This window comes from Passer domesticus, chromosome 17 (genome assembly GCF_036417665.1).
Source record: "Passer domesticus isolate bPasDom1 chromosome 17, bPasDom1.hap1, whole genome shotgun sequence".
Classification (NCBI taxonomy): domain Eukaryota; kingdom Metazoa; phylum Chordata; class Aves; order Passeriformes; family Passeridae; genus Passer; species Passer domesticus.
Window position 1 is genome coordinate 2,979,724 of NC_087490.1, and position 12,739 is coordinate 2,992,462.

Consider the following 12,739-nt stretch of genomic DNA (forward strand, 5'->3'; position numbering starts at 1 on the left):
CATTTACATGCCTGACACAAAATTCTTCCTGACATTCCCTTGCTGGGCAAGCAGAGCTTGCAAAAAGCTATTTACAGCAGTGCCAGGGAAACTCTTGAGCTTTTAGCATGTAGGTACCTCTTTAGTGAATTCTAGCCGATTAAAGGCTGGAATAAAATAAAATAATATTAAGCAGACTCTTCCCAACAATTTTAAAAATAATTCCTTTTGTTTGCAGGAAAGTGCTCACTTGCTTATAGTATATTTGTGAACCATGTATTTGCCAAAAAAACACCAAGTTTCTTTTACTGATTGAAAACCAGAGTAAACCACATTTCCAGGTGGTCTGGTCTGGCCATAGAGCATGGGGAAGTACTGCAGGATTTTAACAACAGTTATTCAAGGATGGGAAAGTACCAAAGCCATCAGGGAAGTGCCATGGTCTCTGTAATATCACAACCTGGCCTTATGAGCCAGCACCCATCTCTTTGGTGTTGGCAGGAGGACCACAGGAATAGGCCTCCAGCTCAGAGATCCTGGCAGAAAGTCTTTTATAAATCATTGGCCAAGCAGGTTACATTTTATCTTCAAAAAAGGGAGCTCATTTACCATTTCAGCATGCAGTAAGTGCCAGCTGAGAGCTGACACTGTCAGTGTGGAGCCATTCTGCACCTACAGCTAATACAGACAACCCCTTTGGTTAATAGTACATAATTCTAGCAAGAATTTTGGAACTAAGCAGGGGTCTTGGACTCCCTCTATCACTTGTTTTTACAGTCTGGCTTTCCTAAAACAAAGAAACAACAAATACAGACGGTGTCTTACCATTTGGCATAAGCTCCACTACCATTTTTGGATAAGCAATGTTGGTGCAGCCCACTGCGGTGCCACAGTAGCGCTGACAGACTTCAGGCACAACACAAGCCACCACATCTGAGGAGAGGATGATGAGACATTGAGACAAGGTCATGTAAACAACAGATTGCTCCCAAATTAACAGAGCTTCTAGGATGCATCTCGGTGTTGAGCCACCGGATTGACACGTTTGACTTCATCCTTGGCTTGCTGGCAGGGAGGAAGGTGATTCTAAGCCTCTTTCCTTCCCTTCCTCTCTAAAAGAATACTGACAAGTGCTGCAGGTCAAAAGAAAATCAGCACTTGTTTGTCAGACCAGGGCTGAACAACACCAGGAGACCAAGTAGAAAAGCAAGCAGAGGAACACAAAGCCCACTCCCTGCAGCCTGAACCTCTCTCCTCTGCCTGCTGCCAAACACAGCCAAACTCTCTGCTGGTCAGGGAGATGGGAAAGGGGCATTTCCCCATGCTGCCCTTGGGACTGCCCGTGGCCCCAAACCCTGCAGTCTGTGACTGATGGCCCTGTCCCTCCAATTGCCAGCACAGTATCTGTCCTGGACAGCGTTTTCCACTCAGTCAGAGTGGGGCTGTAACAAACAGACAGCTGGGGAGGGATCCTGTGGAATTTCTTCCCCCTAAAACAGACAGCAATAGTATTAGCAGAAACCTGGGATCAGGGAAAAGAGGAAGGCCTGTGCCTTCTAACAGTGCAGTTACCTGAAGGTCCCTGGACTGTCTGGATGAGAAGATGACAATCTAACAGGTACTTTGGAAGGGACAGAGAGACTGGCAATGGAAGGCAGGCAGCAAGAACTTTGCATTTCTGTATCTGTACCATACCTGTGTACAAAATCCGGCTGATCATTCCAGGCATCACTATGATAAACATGGGCAAGAGCTTGAGGTACCCACACATGATACAGCCAGCCTTCACATGGGACATGTTCTTGCCAGACAGACATCTTTGGACAATAACCTGTCAATGACACAGGGCACCTATAACATTTCCATGATCACACCATGCCATGTTCCTCATACAGGGTACTTCTTAACTTCTGTGGTAGCAAAAGAGCCTATTTAGCATTTCTGCCACTAGGAAAAGTGAAATCCATATGAAAATCAAAGAATATGTTTGAAATAGCTAAATATTACTTATCCAGTGTGTGTTTGAGAGGTAAGATTTCTCTCTCAATAAGTTTTTAAAGCAGACAGACTAAAAAGCCAAAAAGGAATAGAATATTTAACTGAGCAGTAATACAGTTACACTGGGATTTTGTTAATTTGTTGAGAAATCATGAAGATTGTCTTTCTCACAATTCAGGATACAGAGAGATCATTTGTTAGAGACACATTCACATGTTGCAGGAGCACCTTTTTCTTTACCCATGTCAGTGTTATCTCTTGAGGAAACTGGACAGTAGGTTTTAGAGAGAAGGAAGGATGACTGGGGAAGAGTCTCCAGGCTGAAAGACCAAACGTATAAAGAACATCCCCCCAAGACTATGCAAGCAAAGATGAAAACTGCAAATACAGGAAACAAACTTGTCTTACTTAAAAGGGAATGGTATCTATACCCAGTCTAACAAGGGCCATTTGTTCCATGGCTTCCTAAGTAAGCGTTCACAACACAACCTCTCTGTGTTCACACAATGCCACACAAAAAATGAGAAAGGAGGCAGACGTGGTATCTGCTGGGCAGAGGTGTGCAGGAAGATTTGAAAGAACACCCATTCCATTGTCTTACATGTGAGAGATGCCTTTCAGGAACTGAAAAACCACTGACCAGTGTTGAGATAACAGCCAGTTCTGTGGCCCAGCTTTGCACGGCAGGGGAGGCTCACCCTGGAGCACAGAGCTTTAGGAAGGTGCTGGGCTCCCCCATTACCTGATCAGTGCACCAGTACCACATGGCAAGGATGCTGAGGCCAAAGACCAGGCCTGGCCAGGGCAGGTCCCCGCTGGTGGGGTCGCGGAAGATGTGGAAGGCGTCCTGGCGCGGGGTGTAGCACGCGGGATCCACCGCCGTGCCCCCGTAGGAGATGTTGGAGGGAATGGCCTCCATGTACTTCCGCATGAAAGCCTCATACCCTCCCACCTCAGCAAATGCTGAAACACAGAAAACAAAAGTAGCAATAAAGGATTTATTACTGAAATCTCAGAGCTTGAGAGCGTGAGGAGAAACGCCTCCTTAATGTGGACATAAAAATGCTGCCATGGGATGCTGTTGTTACCTTACACATTCACTTGTGCTTGGGAGACACTGACTCAGTGACTAAAGATGCCTGACTTTTGGCAACATGCCTGGTTTCTTCCCTGATGAATAGATACAGGAGCTGAAACCTCCTGGTTAAGGTAACAGTTTCACACTGCAGGATTCATTCCTGTAGCCACTGCAAGATTTGTGGCTGAATATTCCAGTTTAATTAATCTGATTTACTTACCAAATCCCATGAGAATAAAGGATCCCAATACCATGATGAATGTTTGTAGGGTGTCTGTGTAAATCACAGCTGCAAGGCCACCTGATGGCAGAGAAGTCAGGACAAATAAGTTAGCCCTGGGCAAATGTCTCAGTGGAAATGTTTTTTTCTTTTTTTCCCTTTTATCCCACCTCTGTCATTCAAGGCCCACTATAAATAACCCCCCTTTCAGTTTTTTATTTCTCCCTTTTTCTCCATTTCTCTTTCTTCTGCCTCCCTCAACATCTCTGATTTATCAGACTCCTCTGCAAACTCACCTGTGATGGTGTAAAGAGCAGTAATGGAAAGGAGGATAATTATGGCCAAATAAAGATTCAGCCCTATGGCCAGCTGGATAAACACAGCTCCAGAGAAGATGTCAGCCTGGAAAAGACAAAATGGTAGGTTCAGCCATGTTTAGGTTCATGGTGACATATTATAGTTCCATGATCAAGGCACTGAAATACACAACTCTGCCCCTTGTAGTACTGCACACAGAAATAAAAAAGAAAATAGAAGCCATTTTTGTGCACCTGCCAGTGTCCCCTCAGAACTGTGGAGTTCTTAGTACCAGAGGTGTAACACTTCTCAGAGAATTTCCAAGCCTTTTTTACAGGGTTGTTTTCTCTAGACAGTTACCTCACTGCTCAGAACTCAGGCACTAAGAGACAGAGTCAAAACAAACTGCTTAAACTGAGTGTGAGTTCCATCTGCTGCTGTGTGCAGGGCTGGACTGTGTGACACCTCCAGGACAGTTCTCTTCCTCCAGTGTCACCCACAAATCTCCTTCCCATTACTGCTCACGTGTGGTGTAGCTCGTCCTGCTGGCTCAGGACAAATGGTGCATTTGCATTAAAGGCAAACATCTTACATGGTTTCCATTCTTCAGTTCCTGTCAGAAGAACTGACAGTGGTTGGCTAAGAGAGGAAACCTTTAGCTCTTGCGTAAGGAAGGAATTGTTCAGGTTTCAGAGTAACACTGGGATGTTAATCCCATTAATTCAGTTCCTGATTCAGAGATAATTGGCATCAGTGTTATTTACACAAGTTTGCAATCAGAATAATCTGCCCTGGTGCACTTGTGGTGCCTTACTGTAAATTATGCTTTCATTAGAGGCTGCTCCTGAGCTGCAGCTGATGGCTGCTCTGCATCCCCACACCCATGGAGGGCTCTGCACAGGGAGGGCTCTGCCATCCTCAGCTGCCAGCAAGGCCCCGTGGGGGCCACCAGCTGAAACAGAGACACAGAGCTCTGCCCACGGGCTCAAGCCTCTCCCCCAGCCCTGAGGGGGCTCCAGGGCTCACAGCCCAGCCCCTGCTGCCCGGGGAGAGCAGGGCACACACCCAGCCTGGCAGATGCCAGAGGGAAAAACCATCTTCATTCCCGAAATGAGACTGCAGGGCAGGACCTCTCCCTGGCTCCTGCTGAAGAATGAGGAACAGGAAGAGGCTGGGCCTCTGCAGCCCCACTGTGCTGCAGCACAGAGCCACTGCTGTGAGTCACAGCAGGGTCCCACTCCCAAAAGTGCCTCTGGAGCACATTCCTCAGAGGCTTTCCTTTGGCACTGGGAACCAGGACCTTCAGCTCTTGCCCCAGTGGCTGTCAGACCATATCCTTTGCCCCATCTCTCTGTGGTAATTTGTTTCCTATCTTTTCACACCACTAATCAGTCTAGGTTCCAGACATTTCTTTTATTGCTCTTGGCTTTAGTTTAGCCTACATATCATTAAATAGTGATGGGCCTAAAATGATTCCCACAAAGAAATGTATAGTTAATTATTGAACATTCTGAGAAATGTATGTTGAGAAATTCAAATTGCTGAATTATCTTCCAGCTTCACTGCTCCTTCTCCCCAGCAAGATTGTTGCCTTCCAATATTTCCGTGTTTCTCCATTCATACTCTTTTATAGACAATCTTTAGCTAATCTCTAATTAGAGTCACTCTTTCCTGTACACTACAGGCTATCTCTGCAGAGGCAGGGATCACACAGGGACAGCTGGGCAGACAAGTGCAGCTGGGTGTATGCTGTGGGTGCCAGAGCAGGGGCACCCACTCTAACCCCTGCACTGTGCACTCCTAGGAGAAGGTTATTCTGCTCTTCCTCTTTCCCTGGGAAGTCTGTGTCCGTAGATTTCCTACTGAAATTATGCACAATGAACAGACAATGCTGCAACAGATTCAGAAGATCCAGTTTACAATTCCTGGTTTCTTCAACAACATTCAGACCTTAATTCCTTTTTGTCTTGTCATAACTTAGTCTATTACTATCCATCAAGACTTTATTTTTCCCAGACCATTTCCTTTGGCATAATGACCAACACCATCAACACTAGTGGCTAAAAAGCCTCTGCAAGCTGCTATGGGCACTGCTCACAATGTGCTGCACACTTAGGGAGCAGGCACAGCTGAGGTCCTGTATGACAGAGATCCTTTGGGCTCAAAAATCACACGTCCTGATCCCAAGGATGAGCTCCTTTCAGCATGCCCTTGTCTGTCAAGTGGCTGATTAGCCACAAAGCAAGGTAAGAAATCAACAAAACCCACAGAAAATGTGCAAGGAAAGAGAAATGGTGAGGACACTGCAGAGGTGTGTGAAGGGAATCTGATCCTGAGGGTGGTGGCACTGTGCCAGAAAGCACAGCAGGAGTCACAGTGCCTGATATGTGATACTGCTGCCTAGAAAACATTGTTATAATTATGTTATTAAGTATACTACATAATATTTCAACACAGCAAGGAAGAAGCACATGAAATAACTCCCCAGAAGCAAGAGATGCCAGTCTTCTGCAAGGATAAGAGGAGGATTGCTGGTGGGTGTGACCTCCCATCCAGGGCAGGGCAGCAGCCCATCCTTCTCTATCAAATCTCGGAGAGCCCCAGTGATCACAAGGGAGTGCTTGCCAAGGGGGAAGTAAAATACAATGGCTTCTCAACACGTGGATGTGTTTGGATTCCCAACGTGTCTGTGGGAGGGAGGCTGTGCTCCCTCCTGTGCTTGTGCCTCTCCCTGCAGCCCTTCCCTCCCTGCTCTGGCCACCGTGTGGACATGGGGCTGCACAGCTTGGCACAGCAAAACCCACTCTGAGATCCTCTGACAGCACCTGAAACCTCCAAGGACTGCCTGCTCTGCCTAATCTGAACCAGACAGAGCAAATAAATCAGTCCTGGGCAGATCCTGCCCATCCAAATGCACTACACAAGGCAGCAATGCAGGGACCTGTCTGTACACTGCAGGAATCTCACCTGTACAGGCACAGGCACTGCCAGAGCTGCTCAGGGCAGTGGGGGAAACAAAAGAAATGCTTAGAGGAAATGGAACACCCTGTTTTCCCCTGCACAGCACCGTGGCAGTTCCCCACAAACACCTGGAATAAAGGGGCTGGTGGGAAGCTGGGGTGGGCCAGTGGCAGAGGGGGGACCAGGGAAGCTGCTGCTGTGTGGATCCCTTGACTATGCACAGGATGTTTGATCTTCATGACCACACTGGAAGCTTAAATGCAGAACCTGTTTTCCGTGAAAAAAAGCCATTCCAACTGAAATGGTGAAAAATCCCAAAATGAGAGCCTCAGGCACGACACAGGCTGGAAATCAATCTGGATAGTAAATTCAGAAGCTGTGTAGCACCTTGATAGGCTTACTACCAGCATGTGCTGCTGAAAAGGGCTGTGAGCCTCTGACTGGAGGAGTTTTTCTGCTGCTGGAACGTCCAGGACTCTGTGCTGTACCCAGGAGTTCTGATTCTGACAGTTGAGCACAACTACAGCAGAGTCTCCAATCCTTTTGAAATATACAGAAATCCAGCTCTGAGGCCAGCCCATGCTACCAACCTGTTTAATTTATAACCTCTCTAAGGATCAGTTATAATGTGAGAATGAGAGCAAAAGGCCAATCTTTTAGCTTAAATTGCACTATTATCACTCAGCTCCCATTCAGAGGGCAAAGACTAATCTGCCATGACAACTTCTGCAAAACAACAGACTGAAGTATGCCTGAACTGTGGACTTCCTTAGAAGCTTGGTACTTTCAAGACATATGGAAAATACCAGCTCCCTTTACTATCCACAGAAACACATCCATTTACTTAATAAACATTAACTTCATAGTACCTTAAAGTTTACACCAATCACTTGCCCATTAAAAGAAGATCTCATCTTCCCTCCTTTCACCTTAGCTGTTACAATTCCCCTCATTTCCATTTCCCCACTCATGCATTTTCTAATTCTTGTTATTCTTTTTTTATCCATACTCCCCCTGCTCTTTTCCCTCATCTATATTGCTGATGGCATGTTCACCAGAGGATACTAAAACATAAATATGAAATTTAGGGACAAAAATTCCTGCTCTGGGTTTCATAGATCCCTAAGATAACAGACCATAATACAATACAAATTTCCCTCCACTCTGATGTTTTCTAGAAGAGAGCAAATCTAAAAGTAAACCCTAAAACTTTAAAAAGAGGACAAAGCACAACAAGCAGCAAGAGACACTGCCAGAAAGAAAAAACCTTGGATTTCAGCAGAGTCTCACTGGACAGAATAAAGAAAACACAAAATCATATTTTTACAGTTGTTAATTCAGCCAAGAACTCCAAACCTGAAATGGCTGACCAGTTGTGAGAGCAATATTGTAAAAGGGCATTTCTTTTCTTCAGGTCAGTGTAGGATGGAAGAAATTGCTGTAGAAGTTTCACTTACTGAGATCTTTGTGAAAACATAAATGATCAGGGACAGCACTGACAGGTAGACCTGGATCCGTTTGCCCCCAAAACGCTTCCTCAGGTACTCGGGCATCGTCACCACCTGGGGAGGCAGAGGAGGTTTCAGCTAATGGGAACAGGTACAAATCAAATTACAGCAAGATTTTTGGTACTAAGGTACTGTGAGAGTGGAGCACAGAATTAGGAGACTGTAATTGCAGTTTCAAGGAAGAGCAGCTCCAGGAATCAAAGGAGAACAAGGAGAGAGCACCAAGTACTTCTCAGCTCAGGCCTTAGAACAGAGAATCCTCATTTTTCAAGTACACAGACATAACAAAGTGCTGCTCTGGCACACTGGGATCTCGTGCCATTCATAATGAGTTTGCAGTACTCCAGCCCTGAGCAGAAATGAGCAGCAAAGACAAGTGCAATGTCGTGGTTTGACTTACCCCAGCCTTGATGTAGATGGGTACAAAGATCCATCCTAGAACCACCACAAATATCAGAGCCTGCAGCCAAGACAAGATCAGCTGAATTAGCCTCCTGTCTCCAGACACTGCTCCCAAAAACCATTTATCAGAGCCAACAGCAGCTAGAGACCAGTGAAATCACAAAAACCTGGGCACTGCAGGGGTGTGGGGAGGAGGTTCTGCTCTGTCCTTTGAGTCACAGTTGAAAATTTGGGGATGGAATCTTGGCTAAAAACTTCATCAGGTATAATGCAGCCTGGGTTTCATGCTAGCTGTCCCAAAGAAGCACACAGGATGATGTATTTTCTACAAAACCAGCTGTTTCTCCTCACAGGATTGCCCTGTAGTATTGAATCACCACCAGTGAACTGCACCAGTGGCACCAGACTATCCCAGCTCTCTTCAGAGCAAGCCCAGGATGGTTGAATGCTTTACAACAATTTCAGAGCCTGTACAGGATGCACCACATGCAATTTGGAAAATATTTTGTATTTTCATATTACAATTTAATAATACATTTTGTGTATCCATGTGTATTCTGTGAACTACTGATCTCACTGTACAGCAGTACCAAGTTTTCTGACTTAAATGGTTGGAATGCTGTCCAATATCGAGTTGTACATACTTGAATCAACAAATACAAAACAAATTCCTGCCCTCAGAGCTGCACTCTGTATTCATTTTGTCCACAGGGCATAGAGGGCTTTTAAAGTGTATCTTTTAAGCTCTGCCCTTAGGTCAAAACTGTAAGATGGACAAGAAATACTGGGTCAGCTTCTGCTGTTATTCTGATACAAAATAAAAATAATTTGAATGGAACAGGGACACACAAGGATGACAGCAGTCAAACTTGGCATTACTTTCATCACTTCTGTTATGTGTGCTAACTGTGCCCCTGTAAGCCATGAACTCTGCAGTGTGTCTGCTCAAACACCCCCGGACATCACTGCTGCTCCCAACCAACACTGGGCACTGATGCTGCTCCAGCAGGAACCTCGCAGGAGAGAAAGTGATAGAGACGTTTGAGGAAGGATATGGGCCCTAGAGATTTGTGCTTTGGTTTGATTTGCTCTGTTCTGCTGGAAAAAGGAGAATCTGGTCTGCCATAGGCCTGATATAACCAAAATGAGGGAGCTGACAGAAACTGCACATCTCGTACAGTTCATTTTAAGCTTTGTCCCTTTTCCTTAAGCATTTCTATCATACCAGTACTTGAACATTTCTATCATTACCAGTACTTTCTATCAAACCATTTACTTGCTAAGGAACAGAAGCCAAACCCCCCAGGCTGGGAGGATTCTTTCGCTGCCCGGCAGTAAATGCGAGGGAAGTATCGACCTGTGGAGCTCGTTCAGCCCTCTGTGTCATGGCTAATTCCCTCCCCGAGGGCGAATTAGGCACAACAACGCCATTGTCAGCCGCACCTCAGAGCCTGACAACACAAGGAAATGGAGTGCACTCGCTCAGGGGAGTCTACACTGACCCTGCTACTCCGGGAAGCTCATTTATGTATCAATTAAATGGACCGGATATCTCTACCCTGTACTGGAACCATAAGCAAAACACGAGCATAATTACAGGAAGGAGAAGGTAAAGAAGAAAAGGTTTTTGGAGTGCAGGTGTTTGTGAAGGATGTTCAAAATTCCACACAGCCTGTGAAGAAATCAAAGCCTCTTCAATAATTTCTACATAGCAAAATGCTGCAAAAATTACCATGGATTACCTGATAAATTCTTCCTAGCATCCTGCAGTCTGAAAATGTTGTTCACAAATACTTTAAAATGAATAAAATACAGGCATAGAGAAGAAAATCCACCAGCTTATTTGGTTCAAATGCTCTCTAAAAAGCCTCAGCTGAAAAGTGTCACCTTTTCCAGTGGCTTAGAAATGCTAGATTACATTGGCTCTTACTGGTCTGTGCAGAAAACAAGTGTTGCCAAGCACAAACTTTGACAGTCCTAAATTACTGGGCAATGTTATTTTGATTAAGCTCTGCAGATAATCCAGATGTCATAAGCATTTCCCTGACATACATGCCACTTACATTCCACTCATATCCTCCGATGGCAATTCCTCCAGCTGCTGCTGTTCCTGCTATTCCCACAAAGTGCCCACTGCCAATGTTGCTGGCAAACAGAGAAGCACCAATCTGCAAAGAGAAAAACCAAAAATTGGCTGTTGTGTTCATGGGAATTGCTAAAGAATCCCCTTCATTTGGCACATTGAACTCGTGCCTATCTGTGGTGGTGGTGATGACAAGGACTGACAAGCAATTTCCTTGATAACTTTCAGGACTCCCACTTGTTTCCCCTGAAACCAGAGCCTCCAGCCATCCCACCTACAAGAGTGAGGGAGAATAGGATGTTGAACAAAATATCTTCCAGTTAAGTCAAAAAATATATTACACCAATATAGATTTTAAAATGTTTGCAGAACTTGCCAAACTGACATTGGGATGATGTCCAGCAAGCAGGGAAGAAGACTGTGCTCTCCTTGCTCAAGGAGGAAGTGAGCAGGGCATCCCCAGCTGTCAAACCTGCACTCCCTGTTCCACCTTGCACAGCCTGTGCATCCAAATGTGCCAGTGGTGAGAGCTGCACTTGGGTCACTTTTAGCCAAAAGGTATTTGATTACTGAATTAAATCCTGAAAGCTGCATAGCAGGAATGTCTGCTGAGAAAACACCTCTGGAAGCCAAGAGCAATGGTAAATCAAGGAGTTTATTTAAGAAGAGGTGGATCTTTAAGACCCCCAAATATTGCACTTTTCATACAAACAGCATGGAGTACATACATGACAGTAGGGAGAACATGGGAATTGATGAGCAGGGAAGATTTAAAAAAATGAAAGGTTCCTGTTTGTTCACAGACAGGCAGGAGCCATTCACAAAGATCTAATTCTTAATCAAGTGTCTTAGACAATAGAAAAGATGAAAAGGAATGAGCTCCATTTCCTCAAAATGAACACATTAAAGACAGCAGAAATACCCAGTGATAATTTACTGGATCAGGAACTGAAGGATGCAGGCTGAGAAGTCAGGCATAAAAAAGAGGTTGGATTGGATTGAATATTGTGGGCAGAGCACAAGGAAGCTGGAAAAGTTCTGAGATTAAAAAATGAAGTGAACTTTTTTTTATTCTTCTCTATTTTTTTCTTACATTCTCTGAAAGCTAAAATAACATGAACAACAATAAACAGGATAAAAAGAAAACCACATAGAAAGCAGGCAAGGGAATTTCTGCTGACCTCTTCCAATGCTCTCATTTGATTCATGGAATATCCTGAGTTGGAAGGGACTCACAAGGACCATTGGGTCCAACTGATTTGAATAGCAGCAAATATTCAAGCAATGTGTCTGGGGGCACAGGGATGATCCCCTGAGTTTTGGGAGGATGAAGGATTTCATCCTAGAAATCCACCTCTGCAGAGCAGATTTATTCTACATAGCCAGAAATAGCAACCACACTCTTCCACCCCCAATCCTGATCTCTGATAACAAATAGATTATCCTCCCCTATTTTTATTTGCAACACACAAATAAAATTCAGAGGGTTCCACTCTTTCTTTTCCAGGTTTACTGTTATTCTCTTCCCTCAGTTTGATCTCCTGATTTCTTCAAGTCTTTTTCTGCAGACAAACTGTTAATTTATGGGACAGGAAATTTATGTTTCTAAGTTCACTCGGTTCTGGATTTGGGGTTTTTTTACCCATTCCTAAAAGCCAGTTGTGCCCTACAGAACTGTAACCAGTTGGTCATATGACATTTCTACAGGACTGATAAGTTTTACAACAAACAAAAGACCTCTGTTTCTTCTAACCAATTTGTGACAGCAACAGTTTTCCAGAAATGACAGTGAAGAAACAAGTGCCATTCTACCAAGCATTAGCACTGTTGCCCAATGCTTTCCTTGGAGATAAATAATTAAACTTAAATCTAGGTTACTAGAAATGCAATCACCAGAAAATATTAACCACATTAATCTCTGATTTTATTTAATGTGTTCCCTCCCCTGGTTCAAAAGCTTAAAGGCAGATCCAAGTAACAAAAGCAGCTAAAGAAGAACTTTGAGAACTGACAGGCACAGGCTTTGGCTCAGTGCCTGAAACCCCAGGACATGCTGCAGGCAATGCTGCTGATGCTGTGTTCTCAAATTTATCTAAAATAGCATTGTATTGAAAGAAAAATACAAAACCAAACCAAACTAATGCAAAACTAACAACATATTCAGGACCATCACAAGGACAAAACAATGTGAATGCAGATCCCAATTCACATTC

General features: G+C 44.5%; 1 protein-coding gene across 11 annotated transcripts in view; it reads right to left on the minus strand.

Moving 5' to 3' along the window:
• The window catches only part of SLC5A1 (solute carrier family 5 member 1), a 50,799-nt gene that overhangs the window by 5,157 nt on the left and 32,903 nt on the right, over positions 1-12,739 (minus strand). For all 11 annotated transcript variants that reach the window (XM_064392554.1, XM_064392553.1, XM_064392551.1 and 8 more), the window contains 8 exons: positions 10,507-10,611; positions 8,442-8,501; positions 7,991-8,095; positions 3,572-3,677; positions 3,276-3,356; positions 2,720-2,940; positions 1,675-1,810; positions 805-912 (listed from right to left, as the gene is read on the minus strand). In XM_064392554.1, coding sequence (XP_064248624.1) covers positions 805-912; positions 1,675-1,810; positions 2,720-2,940; positions 3,276-3,356; positions 3,572-3,677; positions 7,991-8,095; positions 8,442-8,501; positions 10,507-10,611 — 922 coding nt within the window. The remainder of the gene's footprint in view (positions 1-804; positions 913-1,674; positions 1,811-2,719; positions 2,941-3,275; positions 3,357-3,571; positions 3,678-7,990; positions 8,096-8,441; positions 8,502-10,506; positions 10,612-12,739) is intronic.